Raw genomic sequence first — 16,984 nt, forward strand, 5'->3', positions numbered from 1 at the left:
TTTACATTCCTGCTCAGATGTGAAGCCTCAGACTGCTCACATACCAACACAAATGGAAGTTTCCAGCTTTGTTTGATCTAGATTAGATGGTGACATGTTTGCTCTTGGGGCTGCACCCTCAGTAGTGACAGTTTTTATCATCCCCACAGACTGACAAGATCAAGGCACACCAAACTGACTCAAGGGGTCAACTCTTAAAAAAACAGAAAACCAGTGGATTCAGGGAATCCTCAGATTTGCCAAGGCATGCTACTTTTTTCTTTTCTTTTTCGGTTAAAAAAAGGGCATATATTCCTGTTTACCCAGGCATTTAATGGCTGAAAGTCCTGTCCTTGGCAACATTGAAATTATTAGTTTGAGAGTTGGTGATTGCTTTTAGGAGTTTTTACTTGTTGTTAGAAGTTTTAATTGTATTGTTTTAGTATTAATATGTTAGCCGCCCTGGGCTCCTTTGGCAGAAGGTTAGCGATATAAATTTAATAGATGATAATAATATACCAAGTGCCTTCCAAAGTACTCAGAATGCTTCACAAGTGGTTTCACAAGTGCAACATGATATAGATTTTACTTTTCAGACAGGTAATGCGAGGTTTATTTGTAAATTCTGAGTTCAAAGCCCAGTTGGGCTACTCTACAACCATCTTATCTCCGTAAGTAAATGTATTTCTGGCGTTTATTGGAAATGTATTTTTTTGTCCAGGTATTTCCCAACTGTTGACTGCTGGACTGCTTATTGTTTTCAATATTTTATAGTCTGATTATTTTATTTCCCCCTTTTTTAATTATTGTATTTGCTGATTATTTATATTCTCTATATATGTATATTGTTTTGTTTCATGTTTTTAGAGTCCTTGACTGCTCTTTGGAGTCTTTGACTCCTTATTGTAAACTGCTTAGACATATTTTTATATCTACTAAGCAGTCTACACAGGAAATTATCTTATACTGAGTCAGACCAGTGGCTCATCTAGCTAAGGATTATCTATGCTGATTGGCACTGGCTCTCCAGGATTTCAGACCGGGATCTCACCAAGCCCTGCCTGTTGATGTCAAGGATTGAATCTGGGACCTTCTGCAGGCAAAGTGGATACTCTGCCATTGAGTTACAGCCCTTTCCGTAAGGGCTGTACAAGTCTGTAACTCTAATGTCTGAAGTGCTATGTCTATAATTTATAACACAGTCTGTAAGTTTACGAAATGATAAAATAAATTCATAATATCCTCCTCTCGCACACCACAATAATTCCAAACTCAGGGGATAGCAGTGCCTACAGGATCTACACTACAGGAAAGCAAGATCACAGTGTGTTTGGATTCAGCATCAGGATCAGCTTTTTTGTTGGTACCCCACCTAAATCCAAGGACCAGACGTTGCCCTACCAAATTTTAATTAAGGTGCAGTCAGAGACAGGGCCTTTGCTGCGGTGGCACCTAGACTGAAGGTCCCACTCTAAAAAGGTTCAGTTGGCTCCCTGTCTCTTCTTTTTAGCAGCAGATCATTTTATTTGGTTGGGATATTGGAAAGGGAAGAAGTTAGAAGCCTCTTGCTGCTGTTTTATCTGATTTTTTTTACCCACTATGTTCATTGTTTTAACTCTGTTCTTAAGTCACTTTGAGAACTTTCGGTAGAAAGATCATCAATATTTTCAGAGAAAACTAGAACACTGACAATCTTTCGAGATTAGAATCGGCCTTCTGGATATATAGTTGTCTATGCAGAGGGAACCGATTGTATGGAGGGACAGTCAGTCAAGTGAACTCCCCACCATCAGCCTGATGCGATACTGCCTGGTTTACCACCTCAGGGACACTGAGAAACAAGAGGGGGGTTTCTGCATGCCCAGGTGAATTCTGAAGTATGTAATTTTTAACAAAGTCACCACATACATAAATGCGAGGACTGCACATGCATAAACACAGATGTAGAATCAGCAGGTATGAACAGAAGAGGTGGAAAGAAGAGGGAGAGAAAAACCCACAAGGAGACACACACACACAATTGGAAGATGGTATGGATTGGGGAGCTTCACCAGGGAACCCACTGCAGGTCCCAACTGGAGAACTAAGAGATAACCAGGAGTTCAGTTATGCTTCCCATTCACTGTCTGGCAGCTCCCAGCTAATCTTATACCTTCTCAAAGCACCAACATGCTGGGCACAGTGTTCTCTTGAGGAGCACAACAACACTGGCCAAGTGAACAGCTGGCCAAGAAGCAAGTTATATTCTGCGGTCTATTAAGTCCTTGAAAGTGCAAGCAATGTGCATCGATGCAGGAAGCAGTGAAGATGCAGAGAGCACGTTGCTGAATTAGTTGGATTTCATACCAATGTTGCTACCTTGGGGATGGCAGGTGGTCAGGAGGAAGAGAGAAACAGGAACAGCTATTTTGCCTATCATGGGTGTAAAGTATTACAGGAACGGCATTGCTTGAAGCAGACGTTCTACAAACTGAAGCACCAAAACTATTTCAAACAAAGGGTATTTAAAAAAAAAAAGTTCCAATACAATGCAAGTAGAACCACAGGAAAACTATTTGACACAATTCTCTACATACTGACCAGGAACCAAGTCCCAGCGAGTTCAGTGGGACTTTAGTGGGACCGAGTTTAGCATTGCAGCCTTCTCCGTTTGCAGGCAAAGCAATTTATGCCCTCTGTAACTTTCCTCATGGATCCAGATGCACTACCGAAGTCAGACACACCCTTCTAATCCCACATACCGTAAAATCAGAGGGAGGGTCAATATGAACAACAGATCACATGGTACAACTGTTTTTGTACCAAAGTTCCCTGGGAAGAGGGACTGAGCGTTAAACCACTCTTGAGAATTGTAGTTCTGTGAGGAAAACAGGGGTCTCCAAACAACTCTCAGCACCCTTAACAAACTATGGTCCCCTGCTTAAAGTGGTATCATGATGCTTTAAATGTATAGTACAGATGGGGTGTAGGACTTAGGGGAGTGAGGCATCCAGGCTACACTTTGCAAGAAGCCTGCTGGACCAGTTAACAACCTTTCTTTGTGTTACATCACTCCCTCTTGTTGTTCGCTTTATGGCTCTGGGTGTACCACTGGCATCCATTTCCGGTCTCCTTTACCTCTCAGAGCTTCTGAAGGCATCTTATAGTCTTGGCTGCTGCAACCCTGACATACCTCCAATCTGCCAGTGTACACTGGCCTACTCTTTCTGGAAGTGACAAAGCGCCTCTTCTCCATAAGACAGGGATGCGGAACCTGTGGCTTTCCAGATACTATTGAACTACAACTCCCATCAATCCCAGCCGCTGCAGCCAGTGGCCAGGAATGGTGGGAGTTGTTGTCCAGCAACATACGGAGAGCCACAGGTTCTCCACCATGTCATAAAAGAAAACAATGCAATAATCAGGAGGCACAACCGAGTCCTGGATTTCAACGTCATGCTGGTTTATTTTAAAACATTTTTAAATGCTTTACAGGAAGAATATCCAAAGCAGCGTACAAGTAATAAAATATATAATAAATCAACAGAAGGTGCCCCCCCCAAATCACAACAAACAATATAAATTTTGGGCAGTAGTATGTATAGCAAACACTAATAGTCAAGAAAAGTTTTTAACATGCAACAAAAACGGAAGGTTGCTAGTGTATGCCCTATAACACCCTCTCACCTCACAGAAGTTGCCCATCACCACCATGGGACATTTCACAGGCTTCAGAATGCTGAAGGGGAACCAATCAGAGTGTGTTTTCTACAGCCTGAGCAGATTAGATTAATAGGGTCTTTTTATATCTGACACTATAGCTATTTGTCCTGCTGCCTCTTTCAACAAAATACCCCCCTCCCGCAGGGTGTTCTGTAGTAAAAATACCATGTGCTCCCAGACAAGTGCCATTAATAATACTAAACCATTATCTTGCGGAGTTACATATCCATACAACGCACATAAACCCTAATCCAAGGCTGAAGAGCACCGTGCTCCTCTGCATACGAGAGCCATGCAGAATGTCAAAAGCACTCATGGAAGATACAAGTCAGGTGTAACCTACTCTGAACTAACAGTCATTGCTGGAAAATTAGCACAGCAAGAAAGATAGCACTAGAGACTAAGGAAGGACATTCACTTTCTATAATGGGAGTAACCAAACCCAGTGACAATGGAGGTTAATAACTGGACTGGTAAAATTCAGTTAAGGATCCTGGAAAACCTACACATTCCCAGACACTGACAAGCAACCAAACCATCCTGATACTGCCTTCCTAGCTGGGACTGATGGGAATTGCAGTCCAAAACATCTCAAGGGCACCAGGTTGGGGAAAGATGCTCTAACCAATTCATTTCCACGGTAAAATCTACAAAAAAATCACTCCAGTGCTATGTTAGTGTAATATAATTTATTTATTTATTTATTCGACTTATTAGTCGCTTATCTGGCTGAATTGTCAGCCACTCTAAGCGACGTACAAAGCAGAACATGTAAACATCAAAACATCAAGAGACTAACAATAAAAACTAACAATATCGTAGAAGCAACAAGTTCCAACAATAATATAAGGTTAGCATCTGGTCTTGCAAGTGGCTCCGGGCCCCCCAAATTCTTTCCCCGCAACTGGGCAGATGGCGACACAGGGCATTTATCCAACACACATTTTCTTGGGTTTACCTCAGTCAAGATAAAAATGTATGCACACTTCCTCTTCATATCATCTTGAGAGGGAAGCACTGTAACCTCATGACAGCTCTGCTGTGAAATCAAGGACACTGTGGACTCCTTGAATAGCAGCCAGCTGTATCAGCATGAAAAGATGAAAGCTACATTTCTAGGAACCCTCTTAACTAAAGAGCAAAGATGTCTCTCTCCAGTCAAAGGCAATTTTTAAAAACAAAAAATACAGACCAACCAAGTATTCTACCCAAAATAAAGACCCTTAAAACAGAGAGAAAACCAAGACGACAAATGCCATGTGTGCACGGCACAGGTGAACCAGTTACTGAGCCACCCAAAAGTGGGCAGAGTTAAGCTGAAAAATATCCTGCAAGACTTAGTCCTTCTACCCCTTTCACCACTTCCAAAGATAAAATCTATAACAAGTAGTATGCCTGAGCATGTACAGAGAGCCTTTCACCTCACCACTCAGGAACAGCAATCTGCCTCACATTTAGAATTAGGTAGTAGGGCCCGGCTTCCTTACTTCTGAGGACAGATGGCAGGACTCCCACACACAGTCCTCAGCCCTGGCACCTCATCCTTTAAAAATTAAACCCTGCCTCCACATCCCTTGATAGCATTCTTAATACAGAGTAAAAATAAAAATGTGATACTCTGTAAAGCTTCTAAACTTACAGTGGCACTCCATGGCACAATTACATTGTAAATCATTGCCCCACTCCTGACTGTACCTGCACACATTCATCCCTGCAAGAGAGGAGATTCACCCAAGCTGAGAAAGCAAGGCTTGCTTAAGGACACATTATGTTTCTGGCTAAGATTCTAGTCCTTATAGCCAAGAAGGCACCTCTTTTACGCAGCTGAAGAGCTCCTCACACATATCTAGAGTTGCTCCACGGAGCCATGTGGCATTCTAGAAGGTTCGACTTTACACCATGCAAAGAATAACCTTCCCTTCCCTGCAAATGTTTTCACCCTTCAGTTGGTGAAACAATTCTGACAGCCACACCTGACCAAGAGGTGACTGCATTCATTTACGTTGCTTCGATCCAGAATTCTACACCTCCTTTCAAACACCAGCTAGCAGAATACTCTGTCCCTCTCGCTACTCTCCAAATTGGAACTCATTGAGTGCTATGGCAGTGACTTACCTTCAGCAAGGGAAAGAGTCACAGCTGTTGGGATTTCCCCCACTTTCCCTATCTGGGCACAAGCCCCTGGAGCGGGAGGGAACATCTGCTCAGAGGCATTTTCTGGAGCAGCTCCACCAGCCTTAAAGGGGTTCACTTTGGGCTTAGGAGCAACAACTGGTGCAAATTTTTTCTGAGGGCTATAGAAGCTTGGAGTGGAGATGTTGATGCTGACTGTGGAGGTCATGCGGGTTCCCGGGGCACCTGACGAGGCCATCTTGCTGAAGAACAGCTCAGAACCTATGGAAAAGAGGCACACAATCAGACAGGAGCAAGCGCCTTTGGATGAGGTGGAAACAGCACACAATCTTATACCTGAAGAGGGTTTTCTACTATGAAAAAAATGGACTGCCTTCAAGTCGATCCCGACTTATGGCGACCCTATGAATAGGGTTTTCATGGTATGCAGTATTCAGAGGGGGTTTACCATTGTCTTCCTCTGAGGCTGAGAGGCAGTGACTGCTGGCCCAAGGTCACCCAGTGAGCTTCATGGCTGTGTGGGGATTCGAACCCTGGTCTCCCAGGTCGTAGTCCAACACTCTAACCACTACACCACTCTATACCAAGAGCATATAAAGGCGGGCAAGGCAGAGGGTGAGGACAGGAGAGCATGGAATGCAAGGAGCAACTGTTAAAAACCTGGATCCCAAGATCAGGCAAATCCCTAGGGCAAGCTATGGTGAAACAGCAACCTGCCTCAAACTTCTTCCCTGTATACACTTTGGAACCATCAAAGCGCTATGTTGCAGGCGGGAGAGGATAAAGAGAGAAGAGGTTTGAACAGACATCACAGGAGGAAACAAATCTACAGCACAGAAGACAGCAAGAAGAATGAGCCTGGGGGCAGATTTGGCTCCAGCCAAAGTAGCCATGCCAATGCTGTTTTTTAAAAAAGAAATACGTAAATAAATAAATTAAGAGAGAGTACAATCAGAGTGGGGTGGGCCGCTTCAAGGCACTACACCCAACTACAGAGCATTCCTTTCCACTTTATAAAACAATTGGGGAGAGGTCTGATATGCCGAGCTTTCAGCATGGCTACCTTCCTCCCTTCACTCACAGACTATCAGACCCGCCGCCTCTTAAATATCTCTGCCTGCTGCCCTCTGCTTTGTGTTACCTCAAGGCCCGTGGTGCCGGCTAGTCAACTGAGAGGCGCAGACCGATTGCAGAAGAAGCAGAACAAAAGGAGATGGGCCGATTCCATGGCGGTGTCATCTGCGAATGAGCCCCTGGCATTCCACACAGACACACACACGCCCGCCGTCAGTCCTCCTTCCTGTCACCGTGGCCAAAGACAAGCCCCCCCCCATGCAGCATCTCTGCTAGGCAGCCTCCCCCCACCCCACTCCACTCCCTGCACAGGAAGCCACTCCAGAACCCAGCCAAACTGGCTGACACGTTCGCAGAGTCACCCTCTTCCTTTCCTAGCTCAAGCTACAGACTACTGCGCGAAAGCCCGCCCATCACAGCTGGCCTTTCTGCAGGCGCAAGCAGAGTCACAGCACAGCAAAAACAATTCTAGCCACAGTCCTGACGGTGGCATTTTATTAAAGGAGAAGCTGACTTGGGGAAGGGCAACCAGCAACTGCCAGAACGGTACAAATCATTACGAGACCTATTATTACAAGAACATAAAAATAAAGTTATTACAAACCTGAGATATGGCATTTCCCCTTCAAATCTCAAAACACTGCAGCTATTTGCCATACATGCGTGTATGTGTATCTTTAAAGGTTTGCAAACATACAAAAATGTCAACGACCAACAAATGCTATGCATTTTGTTATACATTAGGACCCTACTGCTGTCAACATTGTTCAGACTATTCTAGAGACACAGCACTGTCCTCCCTTCCTGCCCCCCCCCGGCTTTACCCATCAAGGACTACAAATCTCTCCTTGTACTGGTACCTCCACACCACACCAGGCTCTACAAAGCTTCAGAGAGTAGTCCAGCCCAAAAAGTCCCCTCTGGGAAGCCGCATCAACCAAAACCTGCCTCCAACATCCCCCCAAGAATAAACAGTGTTATGCAGAAATATTTGGGATGCTGCCATATCCCACCCCAACCAACTTTGGGGGCAAATTTCAAGATTCACATTGAGAACCCAGCCAGACCGCCAGTTTCCAAAGGGCTTCAAGGCTGGTCCAACTCCCAACTCAATCACCAAGATCAGCCTTTCCCAACTTTTGGGTCCCCAGAAGTTTCTGGACTAAAGTTCCTATGATTCCTGACCATTGGCCATGCTGGCTGGGGCTGATCGGAGCAGTAGTCCAGCAACATCTGAGGACCCAAGGGTTGGGAAAGGCTGATCTAGAGGAATGCTGTTGGCTGTCTCCTCCAACTGGCTCCCACTGGAAGTCAGGCATTCAGTGCCGCCGGTTCTTCCGTACTGTGGAACACTCTTCCACCAAAGATTTGGCAGGCACCCACGCTTTTGATTTTTCAGACCTTTCTGTCCTGACAGGCCTTTGCAGCTGTTTAATTTTATCCAATCACTTTAATGATTATTTGTACTGTTTTTCATGGTGTTTTATCATTGTATGCCACCCTGATCTTGATAAGGCGGCACATAAATTCTTTTATGAAAAAATAAATAAAACCTGGTACCCTGCAGGTGTCATTGGACTCCAACTCCCATCAGCCCCAGGGAGCATGGCCAAAGGTCAGAAATGATGGAACTGCAGTCCAACCACATCAGGCTGCGGAAGGCTGCTCCAAGGCCTCAAATGCTTTGGTGAGCAGCATCACTGATATAACACTGGAAGCTTCTGCCTGGACATGCCTGAAGGTCATTTCAAAGCCTAAAGTAGTGATTCTACAGCCCTTTCCTGGATTTGGCAGACTGGAACCATCCTATTCCAGCAGTTTTTGCTCATCTCGAAGAAACACAAGTAGTGGTTCCCTCAGGGGACTTTCCAATTAAGTTCTATGACTTTCTGTAGTTTCTTGCTTCGTTCTGCCTGTTGCAAGAGTAAGGCCAAGTAACCTCAATTCCAAGTATTTTTTTTCCCCTATGCTGCTTTAAAGGCAAATGTTTTTGGTTATATTAAAATTTGCAGTTTGTCCTTGGTGCATTATCCAAGAGATGGAAGAACTGGATTTTTTTGTTTTGTTTTTCATCGAAGATCACAACATGGATACAAAAGCTAGGGAGTTGGCTGCCCAAAGAAGACGCTTAAAGGCATAGCCTGAGCAGCTGTTCCCATCTCCTCACTCTCAGGATAACCCCCTTTCCCACATGCTCTTAGCAGCTGCCCTGCCCATCTCACCCCTCCTTTCCCCTGCCAGTGACCTCACCCCCTCCACCCCACCCCCAGAGAAGTCAATACTACTTCTTACCATTTGCAACCAGTTCCTTAAGCGACACTTGAAACGAAGTGTTAGCTGATGAAAAGGGAAACTAACCGGGTGCAAGAATCCAGATATGGGAGCCATCAACACTTGAACACAACTCACACACATGCATCACATATCAGAAACGAAAGCAAGTTACAAGCAGACGGAACCAACACCCAATGTTCACATGGGCATAGAACAGGAAAGAGAGCACCTTCAACAGGGCAGGTCCCAACAGGTTATCACAGCTGCCCCGAGGGAAGGAGATGTTCCCCGTACACTGTTGCAAGAAGACTCCAGGACAGCTCTGGCATGACCTCACCTTGTAGTTATTTGAGAGGAAATAGCCAAAATGGTGACAATAAGCACTAATGCAGGAGTCCCCAATGAGGTGCCCTCCCAGTGTTGTTGGCACTGCAATTCCCATCATCCCCAACCATTGGCAGTGCTTGTTGTGGCTAATGGGCATTGGAGTCCAACAACATCTAGAGCAGCCTTTCCTAACCAGTGTGCCTCCAGATGTTGTTGGACCACAACTCCCATCTTTCCTGACCATTGGCAATGCCGGTTGAGGCTGATGGGAGTTGTGGTCCACCAACATCTGGAGGCACACTGGTTGGGAAAGGCTGATCCAGAGGATCACAGATTCCTCATCCCTCTTCTAGACTTAGGAGTGGCCATTTCCTTGAAAAGCAATACAAACAGCACAAGCTGGAGGGCAGCCTTTCCCAGACAGGCTCTGTCCAGATGTTTTGGACTCCAACTCCCATTAGTCCCAGCCAGCATTCCCAATGGTCAGGGACGATAAGAACTGTGGCCCAACAGAATCTGGAGAACACTAGTTTGGGGAAGGCTGCTTTAGGGAGTGGCCCATTTTGAAATGGCCCATGCTCATGAAACACTTCCTCTCATCAGCTTGCTCTCTCTCTTCCCCAAAACATGTGTTAGGCAAGTGGAGCCTGTGATGTCCCTGTATATATATGTAATACTGTAAATATGGTAAGTGCTGGTTTATTAGAGTATATGTGGTAAGTAGACTGAGTGAGAGGGGGGAGTACATGGGTTGGAATGTTGATGAGTGTTGTATTATGATTGGCTGAGCACTTGAGTGTCTGAAGGTATAAATGAGAGGATGACAGTTGAGAGGGGGTTCTGTTAGTTCAGTTGGTTTTGGGAGGCTGTTGTTGGGTGGACTGAATTAGGCGGGTAGCGAGGCAGGTTATTGACGACTAGAAACATAAAGAGTAACGCATCTTATGAAACCACACGCTTGTTGACTATACCTTTAAGTAATCTTGTTATTCCCTGTGTATATAAATAAATATTTCTTGGTTTACCAAAACACCTGATCCTTGGCTGGGTTTACACAGACCAGAAGGGTGGGCAGGGCATATACCAAGGTTGGGAAACAGTATCACTGGTGGCAGCGGTGAAGAGACAGTGTAACATCATCAGGTATCCAGAGCAACCCAGGGCTTTAATCTTTAGAGAGGCACAAAGATACAGGGGGGTTGAGGCCTCTAAGTGCACCCAGACACAAAGTAGCAATAAGCCAGGAGGAGACTAAGGCACAGTCTCAAGGCAATATTGTTCTGCAGGGAGTGTCTGGTGGTCCTGCCTAGCAGTGGGATCTTGAGAGATCTTTGCTAGAGCCAGTGAGAGAACCGTTAAGAGACCAGGACCCTGAGGTGGGACCGTGACAAGGCGGTGACCACGGGCAGGGACCTGACAGCCCTCCAGGTTTCCTCATCATAGGCAGATGACAGGTACAACGAGCAGGGCTTTCTTTGTGGCAGCTCTCTTTGGGGAATTCCCTCCACAAGGAACCACTCCAGGCCCTTTCTGTTGGGATGGTTAGAAAACTGGTGAAAGCATGTGTTCCTCTAGAACAGCCTTTCCCAACCGGTGTGCCTCCAGATGTTAGACCACAACTCCCATCAGCCTCAGCCATTGGCAATGTTGGCTGAGGCTGATGGGAGTTGTGGTCCAACATCTGGAGGCACACTGGTTGGGAAAGGCTGCTCTAGAAGTATTGGGCTTTTGTAATGGTAATAGCTTTTTGTAGATGTTACATGGAACTTTTATTGGCATTTCCTGAAATTATGTAGTTTTTATAGTTCTTAAATGTGAGCCACCTTGAGGTCCTCTGAAAGGATGGGGTTTTAAAATATAGATTTTAAATGTAGTTGTTTATTTGTGGACACTGTGAACTGCTGGAAAGGTCAAAAGATATTTTAAATAAGATAAGATGCTCATGGTGCCGTATTTTTGGCTGCAGTGCTGTGGGGAGGGAAGTCTGATGATATCACTGTCTACTATAATCACACAATGCATCTCCCACTCATTTATGTACACAATCAAATCAACAGGCATGCCCAGCGAGGATTCTGCAGTTAAATAGCAATTGGGAAAGCAACAGTGAGGAACTGTTAGGATTCGTACATGTAGGTTTAAGGAACATTTCACTAATGCATGAGCTTTCCTGTAGTAACTTCTGTGGAATATGCAATCAGTGGCATTGTTAAAGCCCTGTTAAATACAAATTGAGAGCCAGTGTGGCATATCGGTTAGAATGTTGGACTACGACCTGGGAGACCAGGGTTCAAATCCTCACACAGCCATGAAGCTCACTGGGTGACCTTGGGCCGGTCACTGACTCTCAGCTCAGAGGAAGGCAACGGTAAAACCACCACTCACCATGAAAACCCTATTCTTGGGTTGCCATAAGTCAGAATCAACTTGAAGGCAGTCCATTTCCATTTCAAATACAAATTATGATATAATCCGACTATGGCAAACCACTCCATAAAGGGATTAACACCAGGCACATGTGGGCTAGTGCAGAGTGCATTTTGACAAGAGGGAAGGTGCGTTGGACTGACAGCCAGTTTTTACAGCCAGCAGGGAAAAAAATGACAAAGCTGTTCTTGGGCTATACCATTTCAGGCAGAGGGTACGGGATTAATGCATTTGAATGTTCTTCAACGGTTGTGGGGAAGGGACCCCACGTTAAGCATAGAAAAAGTAGCACACCAGGGAGAAGAATTCAGCCTAGCCTTCCCTTTATGTTAGTTTTCACCTCTCAGGATGGGCAATTCAAAAATGTAGTCCAACTACATGCAGTGTAAAGTTTCACAGTCCTGGAAAAAGCTTAATTGCTTGGTTCTGCTGACTGTATAAAGGTAAAGGTGTCCCCACACTTGTAGTGCGAGTCGTTTCTGACTCTTAGGGTGACGTCTTGTAACGTTTTACTAGGCAGACCGTATATATGGGGTGGGATTGCCAGTTCCTTCCCCGGCCTTTCTTTACCCCCCAGCATATACCGGGTACTCATTTTACCAACCACGAATGGATGGAAGGCTGAGTGGACCTTGACCCCTTTTACCGGAGATTCGACTTCCTCCTTCCGTTGGGATCGAACTCCGGCTGTGAGCAGAGCTTCGGCTGCGTTACCGCCGCTTACCACTCTGCGCCACGGAGGGTCTTATGCTGACTGTATACAATGACCAAACATCTTCTGGCCTCTGCCATCCCCAAGCTGACTCTGAAAATACAGAAGAAATGCCTGTCTTGGGAGGTGATGGGCTGTCCCTCACTGGCGGTAGAGGCTGAATGACCATCTTTCAGGAATGCTGTAGTTACAGGTCCTGTATTGAATAGGGCTGGACTAGATGATCCCTAAGACATCTTCTAATTTCTATGTACTTGCAAGCCACAATACATGACTAGTGTGCTGTGCAGAGACTGTTAGGTCACAGGTTAGGCAGGCATGTGTATGCATGTGTGTAAATATGTATATGTGTGGTGTACTGGTTAAGGTGTTGGACTATGACCTGGGAGACCAGGGTTCGAATCCCCACATAGCCATGAAGCTCACTGGGTGACCTTGGGTCAGTCACTGCCTCTCAGCCTCATGAAAACCCTATTCATAGGGTCGACTTGAAGGCAGTACATTTACATTTATAATACTAGAACTCGTGGACATTCAAAGAAGCTGAATGTTGGAACATTCAGGACAGACAAAAGTACTTCTTTACTCAGTGCATAGTTAAACTATGGAATTTGCTCCCACAAGATGCAGTAATGGCCACCAGCTTGGATGGCTTTAAAAGAAGATTAGACAAATTCATGGAGGACAGGGCTATCAATGGCTACTAGCCATGATGGCTGTGCTCTGCCAGCCTAGTCAGAGGCAGTATGCTTCTGAAAACCAGTTGCTGGAAGCCTCAGGAGATGAGAGTGTTCTTGCTCTCGGGTCCTGCTTGTGGGCTTCCCCCAGTCACCTGGTTGGCCACTGTGAGAACAGGATGCTGGACTAGATGGGCCACTGGCCTGATTCTGCAGGCTCTCCTTATGTTCTTATGTACCCACATCATCATCATCTTGTTTACACACTAGGTGGCACTCAACTTAATTATCTGGGTGGAGTCAGGAGTTTCCTGTTCCTTTTGTTATTTAAGACACAATAAGTTCTTATCTGGCTACTTGGCTGATGTGCCTTAAATGATAGCAAGCCTACTGTAGAATCAGGCAATGAACAAGACAGGTTTGTGCATTCTCCTAATTCTAAAAAGAGCTAGCAACTCCAGTTTGCCCACAGATCCTAAATTTAGCAGGTTAGTCAAAGCAACGCAGCCCAACATTTCAGCTGTTGAGATATAAAGGTAGCTCATATGTGACCAACAATAGGGAAGTGAAACTAGTAGCTGGGGAAATGTTAAAGGGAAGCCTGCAACCTCTGTCCGAGCCCCAGACCACACCCCTTTGCTGTTATCGCATACTGATTGTTCTGAAGACAAACCAGTGCCTGTCATTTCTGTGCAATGAAAAGGTTCACATTCTCTTCGTAGCCAACAGATTATTAATTTTCCACTACCATAGTAGTGGAAAACATAGCACGTTTTATATGGTGGTCACATCAGACCTTTGAGAAATTAATGCAGCAAACTCTCATCAAAATATAGAATTCCATAGTGGCATAGAGTAACTATTTTCTTGAGACTGTGATAGTTGTGAGAGACAAGTCCAGCTCTTCTATGTCCCACTGTTCAAACTCACTGGTTGAGCTTTCAAACTGACGATGAAGCAGGGTGATCTAGCATGACTGCAATATGAAAGTCATCTTGCTGGACTTATTTTGTCAGATGAAAACAAGGCTCAGGCTCATAACCAGCCTAAAGGTTCAAGAGGAAGACCCCCCAAAATAGGGGAAAACAGAACATTTTCCTGTAATAATTTCAATTATTTCTGTGTAAAAAAATCGGGGGGAGGATTTTTAGTGGAGCAGGGGACCGCTATAGGTCTGGAAGACTCATTTTGTCAAGTCTGTTTGAAACAGGGGCCTCTGAATACGTCCTCCAGGTCGTATGAATAAATGTAGTGGCACTCTCCTATTGGCTGTTCACAATATGTTATTCAAAGGTAGACTGCTTCTGGGCAGAGAGGTTTTACTGAGCTCTCTCAGCTAATACTCGACTGGTTCACAAACAGGATGCAAGATTCCCACTGTACCATGCTTTCCCTGCCCATGCAAGCCACAGCTGCTGCTTATCTCAAAGCTTTTGGCTTTGTTGGCAAAAGCAATTGTGCAAAACCTACTTTCTTGGGTAGAAGCTATCCAGGGAGATGTCAGCAGTAAACGTGCGGCCTAGAGTCGGTCTAACTAACACTTCTCACAAGCCCCCGACACGTACACGCCCCTTTATCCTTTCCTTTCCATGCTGAAGGAGGGAAAGCCAGGCCCAAAAGACGTGGCCCGCAAGTCTGGAACGAGCAGCGGACTCAAGCCGGGAAGGACGCCGCAGTAACGCAACAGTTGCGTCCTCGCAAAAGAACGTGCAGATGCTTCCGCTACTTCAATACAGACATCTGGAAAAGTGCTCGGGGCGGAGGACTTCGACCAGCACACACCGTTTGTTTCAGCTCAAAGCAGGCAACAACCCCCAGTCCGCAGCTCAGCTTTCAGCGACTGCCAACCCTTTACAAGAGAAAGGAGGAGACTGCTAAAGGTATTTCCCTCAGGCAGGAGAGGGGGCTCGCAAGGAAGACCAGACAGCAACGACCCGCCGCGGCTCCTCACTCTTTCCCGGAGGAAGAGGAAGAAGGGGAGGCGCACGCGGCAGTCGGGCTATTCTCCCGCCCACTGGAGGGTTTTTTCCCCCTAACCCAATCCTAGTCACGCTTCCTCAAGAGTAAGCCCCTACCCCGAGATCCATCACGGGACTTTCTTGGAACCGTCTCTTTAAAAAGAAAAAAAAGTCACTACAGCTGCAGCCCTACGTTCAATGACCAGGGCGTGAGCCCCACTGGAGTCCATGGGACCGGCCCTCAGGGCTTGACAGAGCCGGCGCTGGAAGGGAGACGTTAGCAAAGTTGGCCCAGGCGAGAACGCAAGCTAACCACTACCCCCGCGGGAGGTGGGGACGATCAGTCCTCACTCCCAACACGAGGCAGGCATTTTAGAGATGTTAAAATCAAGGTGGCGGTTCACCGGGGAGAGACCGGAAGATCTCTCCAGGGAAAAGGCAGCCTTACCTTCGAGGTGACGGTCTCAGCAACGGCGGCGGTCGGCTTAGGCACAGGGTTGCTCTTGGACCCCTCCGGGGACCTAAATGAGACGTGCGTGGTGCTGTTGCGCTTGAGGATCGCAGCCTCCCCGCGACTCCTCCCCGCGGCCAGGAGGGCTCTGCTCGTCTGGCCCGTGCGCAACTTTCTGAGCTGGTTCACTTGCCAAGAGGGGTGTTGAAGAAGCTCAGAGGGGGCGGAGGAAGAGAAACTATTGCAGCCCCAACACTTCCTAGCTCATCGCAATTTTTTTTTTTTTTAAGAAAAGAGAGCCTCGCTCTGCCCAAGCTGTTTGACCATAAAAGGAGAGAGCGTGCTCTGAGCGAACAGCTGAGCTCACTCTTCGGGGAATGTGGCAATGAGGGGAGGCTGGCGACGACGATGGAGGAGGGAAGGGGAGGGGACGCGACGAGAGGGGCAGAAAGTCGGGCTCCCGGTTAATCCTTGAGCTCGATCCTATGCACGTTTACTATGGAGTCCGCCCTGCTGCCATGGGGCGTCATCCTGTATGTGTGTGCGCGCAAAGCCATCCTCATTGGGTTTCCTCGGAAGTAAGTGCCCCCGAAGTCACTAGGACAGGTTAGTCCCGAGCAAAGGCGCATAGAACTTCAGCCTGATGTTTTCCTCGGAGATCAGCCCTGTCGAAGATGTGTGAGATTTACTTCCAACAGTTGCAAGTAAGGGAAAGGTCGCCACGTTAGCGCCCAGCGTTTGCTCAGAAGTGAGCCTCGACAGAGTTCAGTCGAGTTTACTCTGGGTAGGTAAGGATGTCTGAGACGGCAGGCCGAAAAGATTGGGAAAGTCAGCAGCTCACTGGTTAATGCCTCCCTTTCTCTGACCAGCCCTGGATGCTTCATTCCTCCCCCACGCCTTTACACGACCCCCACCTCCCCCTTGGCTCAAGGCCCTGCTTGAGGTTTCTGGTTTCCTTCATACTTTCCCCACCTTGATTTTCAGAATACACTTCTTGAGTTTGCCTCCTGCAGCCTCCCTCCCCCCACCATTCCTCTTCTCCCTCTAGAAATGACTTCATTTCCTATGGAGCCCCCCCCCCCGTCCCTCCCAGAGAAGCTGTTCTTGATGAGTCAGGGTCTGCCTTGGCCTCTCCTCCACCCACCCATCCGCTCCCTGCCTGCCTGCCTGAACCAGCTGTAAGGGGAGCATCTGACTCAGAATTTCCTCTCAAAAACTGTGAGGAAGTCTGTGCTTTCCACATACAAAAAGCCCACAGTTAACATGACCC

General features: G+C 46.5%; 1 protein-coding gene across 6 annotated transcripts in view; it reads right to left on the reverse strand.

Moving 5' to 3' along the window:
* The window catches only part of ZYX (zyxin), a 29,628-nt gene extending 13,557 nt beyond the window's left edge, over nucleotides 1–16,071 (reverse strand). The window contains exons 1-3 of one of the 6 annotated variants that reach the window (XM_061637737.1): nucleotides 15,712–16,070; nucleotides 15,088–15,154; nucleotides 5,797–6,075 (exon numbers count right to left, since the gene is read on the reverse strand). In XM_061637737.1, the coding sequence (XP_061493721.1) occupies nucleotides 5,797–6,052 (256 nt within the window). In that variant the 5' untranslated portion in view covers nucleotides 6,053–6,075; nucleotides 15,088–15,154; nucleotides 15,712–16,070. The other 5 variants (XM_061637742.1, XM_061637711.1, XM_061637724.1 and 2 more) reach the window with 5 other exon arrangements.
* Nucleotides 16,072–16,984: the final 913 nt, after the last annotated feature.

Source organism: Rhineura floridana, chromosome 1 (assembly GCF_030035675.1).
Source record: "Rhineura floridana isolate rRhiFlo1 chromosome 1, rRhiFlo1.hap2, whole genome shotgun sequence".
Lineage (NCBI taxonomy): Eukaryota > Metazoa > Chordata > Lepidosauria > Squamata > Rhineuridae > Rhineura > Rhineura floridana.